The sequence below is a fragment of the Rhagoletis pomonella genome, unplaced genomic scaffold (genome assembly GCF_013731165.1).
Source record: "Rhagoletis pomonella isolate Grant_MI unplaced genomic scaffold, Rhpom_1.0 Rhpom_scaffold_00007, whole genome shotgun sequence".
In the NCBI taxonomy this organism is placed as follows: domain Eukaryota; kingdom Metazoa; phylum Arthropoda; class Insecta; order Diptera; family Tephritidae; genus Rhagoletis; species Rhagoletis pomonella.
Genome location: NW_023458561.1, coordinates 51,560,168 through 51,572,494, shown reverse-complemented (window position 1 = coordinate 51,572,494; position 12,327 = coordinate 51,560,168). Strand labels below are relative to the sequence as shown.

The following is a 12,327-nucleotide window of genomic DNA, read 5'->3' as shown; positions in this document are numbered from 1 at the left end:
ATGTATTTTTCTTCTTTAATTATAAAATTGTTTTCTTATTTTAATTTACTTTAAATATTTAGAGTTTTAGAACTTATTTTTTTTTAGAACGTAATATTATATTTTCAAAATATATTTTTTTAAAAAAGTAAAATATTTTTTTTAGTCTAATTAAATTTTAAGAAACTTATTTTATTTATTTCTTCTTTAAATACCTTTATTTCTTCTTTTATTTTAATTTACTTGTAATTTGTAAAGTTCATTGTTTAAGAAGAGAAATACTTTTTTACCTTAAAATTTTTAGGTACTTAATTTGTTTATTTCTGTTTGATTTAATTTATTTTTCCTTTATTAATTTAATTTGGTGTTAATTTTTTTTGTTTATTTTTCTTTAAATTTTAAGTGGATATTTATTATTAAAGTATGTATATTTATTTATTGTTACTTTATTTTATTTTTATTTATTTATTTTTTATTTTCTTGTCAGTTTTTAATGTTTTAAAAAGATGGATATGTATATATTTTTTTTAATTTAAAGAAAATTAAAAGCAAATTTTCTCGGAAAAACAACGTGATGGAATTTCTCCATTATTTTTTAGGTAAATTAAGGTTGAGATTAAACTAAGATCAGGATTTAGACTTCGATTAAGACTAAGATCAGGCTTAAGACTTAGATTCATATTAAGATTAAGATTAACTTTCCCTTTCTTTCTTAATTGACTAAATGAATGTTTAAAATAAGCAGAGAACACTAAGTCATTACATTACCTTGTTAAGAACTCCTGTGCAATTTCATCGATGGCTGGCAAGTTCTGTCTGATATTCTGAACCTTCATCATCACTGGATTAACTTTATTGCGTATTTCACCCCATGACCTGCCTTGACTTTAAAAATATTATTCGATTATTTACTTATAGGATTGCATATAGAACAATAACGACACAACTCAAAACTAAAAAAAACTCCTTATTACTGTTAAATGGCTTATGCCTGGTAGTCTTTTACTAAAAAAAGGACTAAATATTAGACAAAAATTAGATACATACGTACATACTTGTTTTTTTTAGTTTTGAGTTATGTCGTTATTTCAGGGGACCATCTACATATATGTTCAAGTAAAAATATATGCACATAGATACATATGTATGCATAATTTTTTTTATATTGTATTTTTTTTTTTTTTACTTAATTATCAAACTTACGAGGTAACCAATCCGGCAACACCTTGAAAAATTTCTGGACGTACATTCATGCGATAATGAGCAAAACTCTCTAGCCCAATTCTAACCGGCCATGGTCCTTCATTTCTGTAGGTTACCTCAAAATCTGCTGGATTAAATGTGAATACCGTATCTGCTTTGCCCAAAGTACCTTTTAGGCGTACAATATCACCATATTGTTCCCGAAAAAATTCTTCAATGGCTATAACATTGGCATTATGTAATCTACCTGTGAAAACACGAAGGCGCATAGAAATTTATATGAAATTAAAAATGGATATAATTACAAAATGTATATTTGATGAATTTTGCAATTTTGCATCTTTTACCTCCAGGCATAAAGGCTTTAAGAATTTCAAATGTACTTGGTCCAGGAATAGCCATGTAATCTTTGGCATTCAGCCATTCAGGATCCGTGCGTGGCTCATCATATTTTGATTCGAAATGATCCAGAATTATCTGAAATGATGAGCGTTTTCCATATGAAAGAAAGATTTTTTCTGCGAAAATTCCATATGTTTAGAAGATTTTTGATATAAGACCCCGATTTATAATTATAATTGTGGAGTTTGGATGTTAATTAACTTATTTTCACTGAGCATTCCAAACGGGAACCCCTTCATAAAATTCATAAGTGCAAACAATTGCCTAATTCGCTTTGCTGCTGGGTACTACATAACATGTACGTAGATATGTATACATATAGTCTTCAATATTTAGTAAACAATATGTATGTACGTTAGAAAGTATACACTTACACTTTGTGAGCAGGGCAAACTAGTTGATAGTTGACGCGTGAACAGCTGATTCAAAGCGCATTTTGAGTATTTTGGTCCACCAGCAATCAAGAAGCTGAATTTTTTTGCTAGCATTTTGACGATTCGTTGATAATTATTGATAGCAAACAATTTTCGCAAAATAAACACAAATCAAGCACTTATGAATGACTGATTTTAGCAAAGGTAAGTAGTATGTATGTATATACGCGATGTACGAGACTCGGCAGAATATCGTCAAATTTATAATAAATAAATATGTGCGCAATCGCTAAATAAAAGCGAGAAACTGAGAACCAGTCTTTTGGCATAACAAATCTAAATAGAAATTGAAATAGTTGAAAGCTCTCACGCCAGCAAATAAAGGGTGTTGCTGAAAGTTTGTTTATGATTTGTAAAAAAAAAAAAATAAAACAAAGAGTTTTGCTCAACTTCTAAGGTAATCTGATAACCTTAATAGAAAATCCGATACAGATTTAGATAATAACAAAAAAAGTGTTTAGTTAATTTTTATCGTAACCAATTAAAATCTGACGATATTTTGCATGGTCTCACTTTTTGAATACTGTATGGCCTGACTTTATTTCCGGGACCCAGGCGGTTGTGAATTCGTCCCGGAAAAATTGTTATATTAACATTTTTCGATCCTAATTTATTGTAGTACTGTCGATTCTCTGGAAATTTAACTGATGACTAGAAATCTGGTACATATTTATTCTTTAGATAATAAGATTGTTCACTCGAATAACTTTCTCTGCACTAAAAATCTAAAATAGAGAGAAAAATTGCGCAAATGAAATTTGAACTTTGATTCAATAGCTAAATGTAAGATACTTTCTATCGTTACACCCTGTTTTAGTATTTTGATCTCGTGCAATTATGAAAGCTCTAATCAAAAGCTCGATAAAAAAACTATATAATACTAGTGCATTATTATTATACATTTTGCAAACTCATGGCTGACTTCGTAAGATAAATACTAGGGTGTTCGCTTTTTTGCATTTTTCCCAAAACCGGGTTTCGAGTTATTCGAAAAATTGCAGTTTGTAAAAAACTCGTTGCTTATTTTAAAATTAAGAAAAAGTAGAATAAGCCGGTTTTAATTTACATAGTTTTAATGCAGTGTAAATGCTTATGTTGGTATAAAGTCATTACCAAAAATTAACAAAAAAGATAGCTTTTATTTAGAAAAGAGCAAGGCAAATGAAGTACAGAATTTTTTAGAACTTTAGGCGGAACTCCAACAGTTTTTTGCATTTATTCTGATTTTTCGAATACGGGGCAAACAATTATTTTGCTAATTTTTTTTCCAGATCTTAAAATCTTCTTCAGTGATACTTTATTTATTACCTTCAATACCTCATTTTTATTTGACATATATTTTTCCACGTTTACGACATTTTCTTGATATCCTTCTTCTTTGAAGTACCGAAAATTTAATGACGAAATTCACGGAAAGAGTCAAGTTAGTTGCTCTAATGCCCGGATGTACCAATCAATTTTAAATTTGTAAGCCTGATAAAATGTAACTTGGTTAGGAAAATTTGTCATTTTTAGATCTTAAAATTAATTGGAGAAACTGAGGTTAATGCTGCTATTTACTTACCTGTTCAATATGCTTTGATTCACACAGAACATTTAACGTAAAATTAGTTGAAAGATAAAAAAACTGGTGCATTGAAAGAAATACAGTACATTTGGCGGCCCTCATAAATAAAAAAACGTATCAGTACAAGCGACGAAAAAAGGACTGTCCCGTACCATACAGGACGTATGGTCACCGTAACAATATACATATGTACGAATATATATATGTACATAGCTACATATAATGCAGGTACAACCCCAAACAAATGGTTAAATGCATCAAAATGTAAATGTACAATAAATATTTTGAAATTTTTTAAGTACACTTTTTTACATCCAAAAACGACTACAACGCCTTTTTTTAGATCCCACTGATGTGCAAATTATTTGGAATTTTTCTTAGGCAAATAAAAGTGTTAATAAAAAAAATGCTGGTGTTGGTTGATATATTCCTTGTGAAGTCTGGTTTGCAGGCGGCATTATGCCATCTTCAGTGTAATTTTTAACCGACTTCCAAAAAAGGAGGAGGTTATCAGTTCGTCGGAACATTTTTTTGTTTTTTATGTATGTTACCGCATAACTTTGGACCACGTCAACCGATTTCGAAAATTCTTTTTGCATCGGAAATGTAGTGTCTCAGAGGTGGTCACATACTACTAATCTGGTTTAGATCCGATCAGTGGATCATGAAATATATATAGATATATATTTTTTTTAAGTAGATTTTTTTGGTTTGCTAAAAATTACTTGTATTGTCATTTTCCGTTGTATTGTTCGAGCTTTGGTCCTTGATTTATGTTCATTTAACTTAGGTAATGTGATTTTCGTCGATGATTGAGTATTAGGTAGGCCGTGGTCAGCGATGCCGTTGTGCGACTAAAAGGGCAATTTTATCCTTTTTAAGCGTCAATACCCTTTGTCCCGACTTTTTGAAAATTTTGATTTTTTGACCCTTTTCCAAAATTATATTCGACTTTTGTCCCCTTTCAGAGATTTTTTAGGAAATGTTAACAGAACCATGCTATTAGAAAATATTTTCTCCTGTAAGTACGAAAAAATGCATCACTTACAACTTCTAAAGGAAATGCAACTCTTCTCCTTGCAGCAACTAGATTTATGTGTATGTTTGCAACGACTTCCCGACTTGCGACTTTCTGAAATTTCTCAACGGCAACACTGGCCGTGGTGTCCTTTTTTAAAAGCAGGTCTTAGTTGCGTTGGTGAACGATTGTTGCTAACCCTGGAAGTACATTCTTATTTTTGAATACGTCTGGGGTAGAGTCGAAAAAATCTCCCATAAAAATTTACCCGCCCTAGTGTACATATTTTCTAATGTTTAGGTATTTCAAAATGCTATTAAATATAGTAAAACAAATGTGCTTTCTGGTCGTGTTTCATTTGTACTAATTTTAGGTTATATCCATACGGATGGTGTATGCGATAACACTAAGCGATAATTACCCATAGCACAGCAAAAATGTAATATTGTATACAAACAAATTTCCAACTACAAATTTACTTAGATTGAAAAATAAATATAAACAAACCATAAAAATAAATATTTGCCTGTAAATGGTATGGCTCAATATTTGGGGTCAAACCAAAAATGTATGCAATAAGTTAAGCTACAGGTGGAAAAGATACGCGCGTTCATACATACATATGTATACCTATATATATACTTAATTACACACATATAAACCAATACGTGTGTTTTAAATTATTAAACATTGTATCGACAAAAGTAAAAAAATAAAATAAATAAATTCAGGCCTAGAGTGAAAAGTTGCTAAGTCCATTTTTTATTAAAACTCATATTTTAATACAAGAGGCTAGAGATATTTAAAATGCATTGTTTCGAAAAAGATAAAGGTATTTGTTTCATTACTTATTCTCCTTTTCATTCATTGAAAGAAAAATTTGTTAAGTCCAAAATAACAACCGATAATCCAATAAGGCCAAATAGTACGAAATCGTTTAATAAATATTGAATCCGTCTGATTCGTATGAAGTTTAGCATTGCTTTGAACAGGCAAAATGTTGTGTTCAAAACTGGCTATAACAGATTTTTTTTCCTCTCCTGTAAAATTTAAAAAATGGGACTTCGCAGCTTTTCACTCTAAGCTAGCGAATTTTGTTATAACAACCATAAAATTGTCACTACACTACGAACGGCAAGCGGCGAGCTTTAGCATTCAGTAGAAAGCAAAAAATAAAGTTTCACTGAATGGGCGCGTGTGTATTTATTATACGTTGTGTTCCGATGACGACATGTGCGTATTCAAGTAGTGCTAAATTGGCGCGGCATAATAAAAGTGCTTAAGTAAAAGCATATTTTTTTTTACTAAAACTGCTTTACATAAAAAACTTGTTTATATTTAAGGATTCTATTTTTTTTAAGTGTAGGACACTATAGGACTAAATTTTTGTAAACAAAATTTTTGGACTACATATCGCTGGCTTAGAGTAAAAAGTTGCTAGGTCCACTTTTTATGAAAACTGATATTTTGATATAGGAAGCAGGGGATATTAAAAATTCACCGCTACCAAAAGGATTAATCTACTTGTTTTATATTTTCTCGCCTTTATTCACTAAAAGTCAAATTTGCTATGTCCAAAAGGGGAACCGAAAATCCGACAAAACCACAATAAAACGAAATCTTTTAATAAGGATCAAATGCTTCTTATTCGTACGTAGCTTGGCTTTGCTTTAAACACACAAAATTTTGTATTCAAATACTTGAGGGAAATTGCTATAAGAAGTCCTTTTCCTCTCCTCTAAATTAAAAACGATTGCACTTAGCAACTTTGCACTCTAACCTAGCGATATGAGAACTGAGTGAATCACATAGTATGTAAATTCCCTTAAATTCTTTATACACCATCACTGCTACTAGAAGCTGTTGTAAAGTCTTTTTGGCCTAAAACTCGCCATAGTTTAAACCTCACTTTTATTTTCAAGCAAAAAAGTTTCGGTGAGCACAATTAGCCATTAAGAGGGGGAGAAATCCGGGGTAAAGGTTACACTTTAGTAATATTTGGCGTAAATTTATGCTCTTTTGTATGACTGTTCAGTTTTATTGGAAGACTTGAAAGGTGTGTGTGCACGTGTGGGAATATGGAATAAAAAAAACCCAAAGCATGATTCGTCACTTCCACTGTATGAGCGCCTAATTGTTACAACTCCCTTTGTTATTGTTTTCCATTAACATACTCACATATGAATTTCTGCATACCTACAATGTACATATACATATGTGTATGTGCAATTGAGTGCTAAAGCCCTGTAGGAAAATTGAGTTGGTGAATAAACTAAGTTTAGCAACACAAGCGCTGAATGAAAGATATAAATGATAAATACATAAGTATATAAGAGCAAATAGTGAATTTCTGCCATAAAACTCTTATAAATTTATATTCTATCTTTCGAAGTCAGTGTAAAACTGAACGTCCCTCTGTTTTGTTCGCTCTACCTGAGCAGTTCGCCGTTTACTCCAATGCAACAACAATATTTCTTGAATATAGTAAACACAGACGCAAATTACTGCAAAAATTAAACCCACGCGTAGATTAAAATCTACAGTAGGTGTATTCTTTTGTAATCGCGCGACAAAAGAACGCTCAACTCGGGTAAATGTTTCTTTTGGCAATCCCTTTGGTAACTGGCAAGAAATATGTGAATTAAATAATGAGATTTAGACACAAAAACTAATTAAATTAGTAATTATGCGAGGTATTTGCTTTTATTCATCACGCGACTGTACAAAATATTAAAAAATAAACCATAAAAGAGCTTTGCCCGCGGGCAAGACGGTGCTCATCCCAAATATAAAATCAATAGAAGGCTTTTAAAACCTTGGTTTTTTATAGACAAGAAGAGTAAAAGCTTTCACTGATCGTCACTGATCTAAATAAGTGGACACGTTTTCCTACTAAAATATTTAAGAATATCATTTTTTATTTTCTATAGGCCCTTTCAAACTTAAAAACCTCACGTCACACGCCATTGTTGACGTTATGGATTTTGTCAAAGCTTTTGTTCCATCCGTGATATCTCTACAAGACCTTGGAAAATTTTTTTTTTCCAAGCAGTTTCCCATATGAGCTGAATTCTATACAGCTGTGTCGTCGTATTCAGAGATCTACGCCAAATACACCAACTAAAAAACTACTATAATAACCATTTTTGTAGTAATTGCATTGAATCTGACGATCCACAAGTAGATAGTTATATTTCTGTATCTAAATTTGGGTTATTTCACTTAGATTTCTCATACAAAGTGATAGAGCGTACATAATATACGGTACTGAAAAGTGAAGAGACTATCGCCTGAAGGGCTAGGCTATCTGAAAGGCCTCAGGTTACCTCGTTTCATGTGCCATTTTTTCGAATGCTATAACAACAACCATCAGCTTTGGGTTGATGGAAGATCTCATTTAGGGTGGATGAAGGCGTGGAGTAAATGACCCCACATATGCACAATTATGCGGTTCTTTGAGTTCTTTTCAGGTTGCTCAGATAGTCCCCATGATTTACAAATTAACAGGTTTTTTTTTCAAATGAAAAATACCTTTGCTTTCTGTGTGCATTCCGCTGTGTTGTTATTCCAGACCAGTTTGCAGTCGGGTATTGCTCCTAAGAATTCTACCTTACTTTTGAAAACTAGGTTTGTTCCACCTTCACGTTCTTCGAAAGTAAAATTTTGCATTGGCAATAATTTATGTTGAATCAAGCGTCTTTGAAGTTACACAAGTACCTATTTAATTTATATATCTGACCGAATTTTTACAAACCAGTTTGGGACCGTTTTTAATTTTCCTGCAGGGTATGTACACATGGTAATTGCACTGTACGTATTATCGCCATAACATGAATTAGCCACCGATGCAAGACAAAACTCTATCTACACCGGCTCAGCGACTGACTAAGCGAGCAAATGAGTTCTACTTGAAATTAGTTTTGCGCGAAAGCATTCAGACGTCGGTACTAGTTAGTTGTGACGCGCTGCAAATTAAAAACATTTGTTAGAGAAAAAAATTAAATTAAATGAAAACGTGAAAATTGTGCTGATCGAATTTTAAATTTTTCATAACAAAGCTGAGTCGCTATTTGCAACATTTCTATTCAGCAGAATTGTTAATGGTTTTTTGTATTAAAACTTAATTTTGTTGTTGTTCTGTCATGGCGAGCAATGAAACGGCCAGTAGTAGTAGTGACGGCAACGGCCAAAGTAACGCGGAAAATAGCGTAACTTTTTATTGTAGCACGAATAGCATAAAAATCACTAAAGACAATGCATTTTGGCCAGCAGACAAGCTGAAAAGAAGCAACAGTCAACGAATTGGTGGCGGCAACAGCAAGCCCCTGGTTAAATGCAGGCCGGAGATGTTGATGCAACGGCTTCGCCGCAAACGATCCGTTGTGCGGCAACGGCTACAAACTGAGTTTGGCGAGCTAATGGAGGTATGCGAGGGACCGAAAAAGAGAGGGTGGTTGTGGTGTTAGATAGCTGACAGTCGGTTAGTTAGTTAGTTGGTTTGTCGGTCGCGCTGACAGCTTTTGGCGTACATTGTTTAAACGCTGCTTTTTTTCGTCAGCTGTTGACAAAACTCTGACTGGTGACCTTGCTGCCTTGTCGAACTTTGTTAAATAAAATAAAAAAAAAAGATTAATTATTTTCGGTTACGTGCACATTTTTTCACAACAAACCGTACCATCTCTTCAAATCGTTGAATTGAAAAAAATTTTGCAACTCCTCCTCCTTCATTTGCAGCACTTCCAGCGTAACACCAAATTGGCAGAGTCATCGAAGCGTTTGAAGTCACAGATCTGGAGCTCGGTCGTCACGATATTGTTGGTCAAAGCCAAAGATCTGCCATTGGCCGACGATGGCAGCAAACTCACCGATATACATATTAAATTTAGGTGAGTAAGCAATAATAAATTGCTATGCACCCAATTATTGGTTGTAGCTAAACAAAAATAAATAAAATTAGATCACCGCTGTAATTAACCATTTGATTAATATTTCTTCGTCTCTTTCTTCGCATCTCACCCTTGCTTAACTTCACTCAAGACTCGGCAATGAGAAGTACAAAAGCAAGTCTTCCTGGACCGAACGTTGGCTGGAGCAATTCGATTTGCATCTCTTCGATGAGGATCAAAATCTTGAGCTCTCACTGTGGAATCGCAATGCGCTCTACGGCAAAGCGAACATCGATTTGAGTGTATTCCAGCGTGAAACCACGCACGGCATTTGGCGTGCCTTCGAAGACTGTTCTGGTGAAGTGTTGCTTATGTTGACCATAAGTGGCACCACCGCTCTCGAAACCATTACCGATCTCAAGGCGTACAAGGAGGATCCGCGTGAGGTGAAAATTATGCGCGATCGTTATCGTTGGCATCGTTGTTTTCAGAATTTACGTGATGTCGGTCATTTGACGGTGAAGGTGTTCGGTGCGACTGGTTTGGCTGCTGCCGATATTGGCGGTAAATCGGATCCATTTTGCGTGCTCGAGTTGGGAAATGCGCGTTTGCAGACGCAAACGGAATACAAGACGCTAACGCCGACGTGGAATAAGATTTTTACGTTGTGAGTAGAGGTTTTTATGAACATAGAGGTCCTTTTATAGGGTTTCTTTTTTTCATTAAAACCCTTTACAAGATTTAATTTCAGTCTAAAATGCGAAAATTTTAATGTTTACCCCATTTTCACAAGGAAATGTATGTAAATGTAGAGCTGCAGTGAATCTGATTTGTATAATTTTTGAGGTAGTCATTAGGAATTTTTTTCCAAACTTAGAAGTCAGAAATACAGTAGGGAGCAGAAATGAATACAGCACGGTGATTTTTGTAAAATAATTTGTTTACCTTTTTTGTTATTTTTTCATAAAAATATGGTCATGCTTTAGCCCAAACCGTAGAAACTAAGCTTTCAAACTTTATACAGAGCCACAAAAGTCAAACAAATTTTTCAATAAAATTTCAACTTTTTAATGTTTTTTTTTTGTATGTTAAATATATTTCTTTTATTTATTATGCAGTTTGGTAGCCCAATAAATTTTACTATATCCCGCTCATTTTTAATATTTTTTTTTTTTGCTGACGGTTTTTCGCACATTTTTCCATACAGGCATGAAATTCATATGGAAGAAAACGCACAAAACCATTTGAAAGAAAATTCAAAAAAATCAACGCCAGTTTTTATAAATTTCACTTGTTATATGAAAAAACCCGCAAAATCTATCCCCGAAATAAAATATTAAAAATCAACGGGACTTTTCAACCGCTTAAAACTTGCACTTTATTATACTAAAATTTAATGGGCTGCCAAGCTGCATACTCAAAAAATTCTGAGCCATATTTATATGAAGAAAAAAAAAAAATTTTGCTTTAAAAACCTTGCAAATATTCAAAAAAAACACCGTGTACTCATTTGTGCTTCCCACTGTATATAGCGACAAAATTTTTCGAAGTTGCCATTAGAATCTTCTCTCTTTGTAGAATAAAAAATAAAAGGCAAAATTTGCCCGATGTTTTTGAGCAGAGAATAACCAGTAATTCTTGAATTCTTTTGTGCTTTGATTTTTAAATGAAATGCATAAGTTTTTTTTGCCTTTTCAATATACATATATTTGTTCGGCATTTTTTCGGGACCGTTCACGATCCGATACTCTTCATGGTTTATTTTTCGGAAGTTCATACCGTGTGGAACCCTACCACTGTCACTGCCCTCTCGTGAGAGGGCACTCATTTCATCACCACCTTGTTGTCTGTCTGGCCGACTTAAGTGAAACAGACATTCACGAATTCTTCCACTTTCTGAACCTAACCAACCGGATGGACTTCTAGGTGAACGGACGGGTTCGAATTCGAGCTCTCAATTGGTATCACAAAGTCTAAGTGTGCCTCTCTCCTATGTTGGATGAAGACAACCGCTTCAACCTAACCTAGACCAAACCCATGGAGTTCAGAAATTAAAAAAAAAAAATCAGTAGGTTTATTTGACTCATTTCCATTAGATAGGCGTGAGAAGAAAATTTTTTTAAGGGATGCACAATGAGTGCTGTAACGATCTCCCTATTAGACTAGAAGTAATGGCGATAGAGCTAAGAACCCTAAGACTGGCGGGAAAATAGCAATGTTTTTCAGCAATCATTCTGCGGTCAAAACTGTTGTGCAAGCCTCGCGTATGCCAAAAACTTAAATCTAGAAAATACTTGCTGATTCTGAAAGGACCCTAGAAGATCATTCAAACTTCCCATCTAGAAGGAATATTTCGTTTCACAAGGAAGGAGTGAGGAAGAGCTGTCGAGTCATGTATAGGTTAAGAAAGCTTAAAAAGCGAAGCTAGATAAGATAATCTCGGTAAAGGAATGATTAGTACTGGGCACCGGCCGTAGTACCATAGAGGCAGTAACCCCGAAAGAAATTCGTTGAAATTCTACCGCAAACACAAAATATTGAAATGTCAAAATATAAAATATTTCTTTAAGAAAAAAAAATTTATAAACCTTGAATCCATGGTGGAATAATAACAAGGTGTTGTCAGTAGCGACGTGTTTGTTGTGATTTTGACAAGATCGGCATGCCTATTTTCAGTGCTGCCGATCATAATTTTTATAGTACTATTCGTTGGGAAATAGTATCTAAAATACTCCATTTTAGTAATTCGTTTTATCGCGATTTTTAAAGAACTTGGTGTTTTCAGAACAATATTTAATAATTTATTTTTGAGCTATAGGCCGTATGTTAAATAAAACA

The 12,327-nt window shown here is 33.5% G+C and overlaps 1 protein-coding gene across 1 annotated transcript in view; it reads left to right on the top strand.

The window, feature by feature from the left end:
* LOC118743892 (multiple C2 and transmembrane domain-containing protein) overlaps positions 1-12,327 on the top strand; it is a 110,783-nt gene that overhangs the window by 63,887 nt on the left and 34,569 nt on the right. The window contains exons 4-5 of the mRNA XM_036476655.1: positions 9,323-9,489; positions 9,641-10,156. Of these exons, the coding sequence (XP_036332548.1) occupies positions 9,323-9,489; positions 9,641-10,156 (683 nt within the window). The remainder of the gene's footprint in view (positions 1-9,322; positions 9,490-9,640; positions 10,157-12,327) is intronic.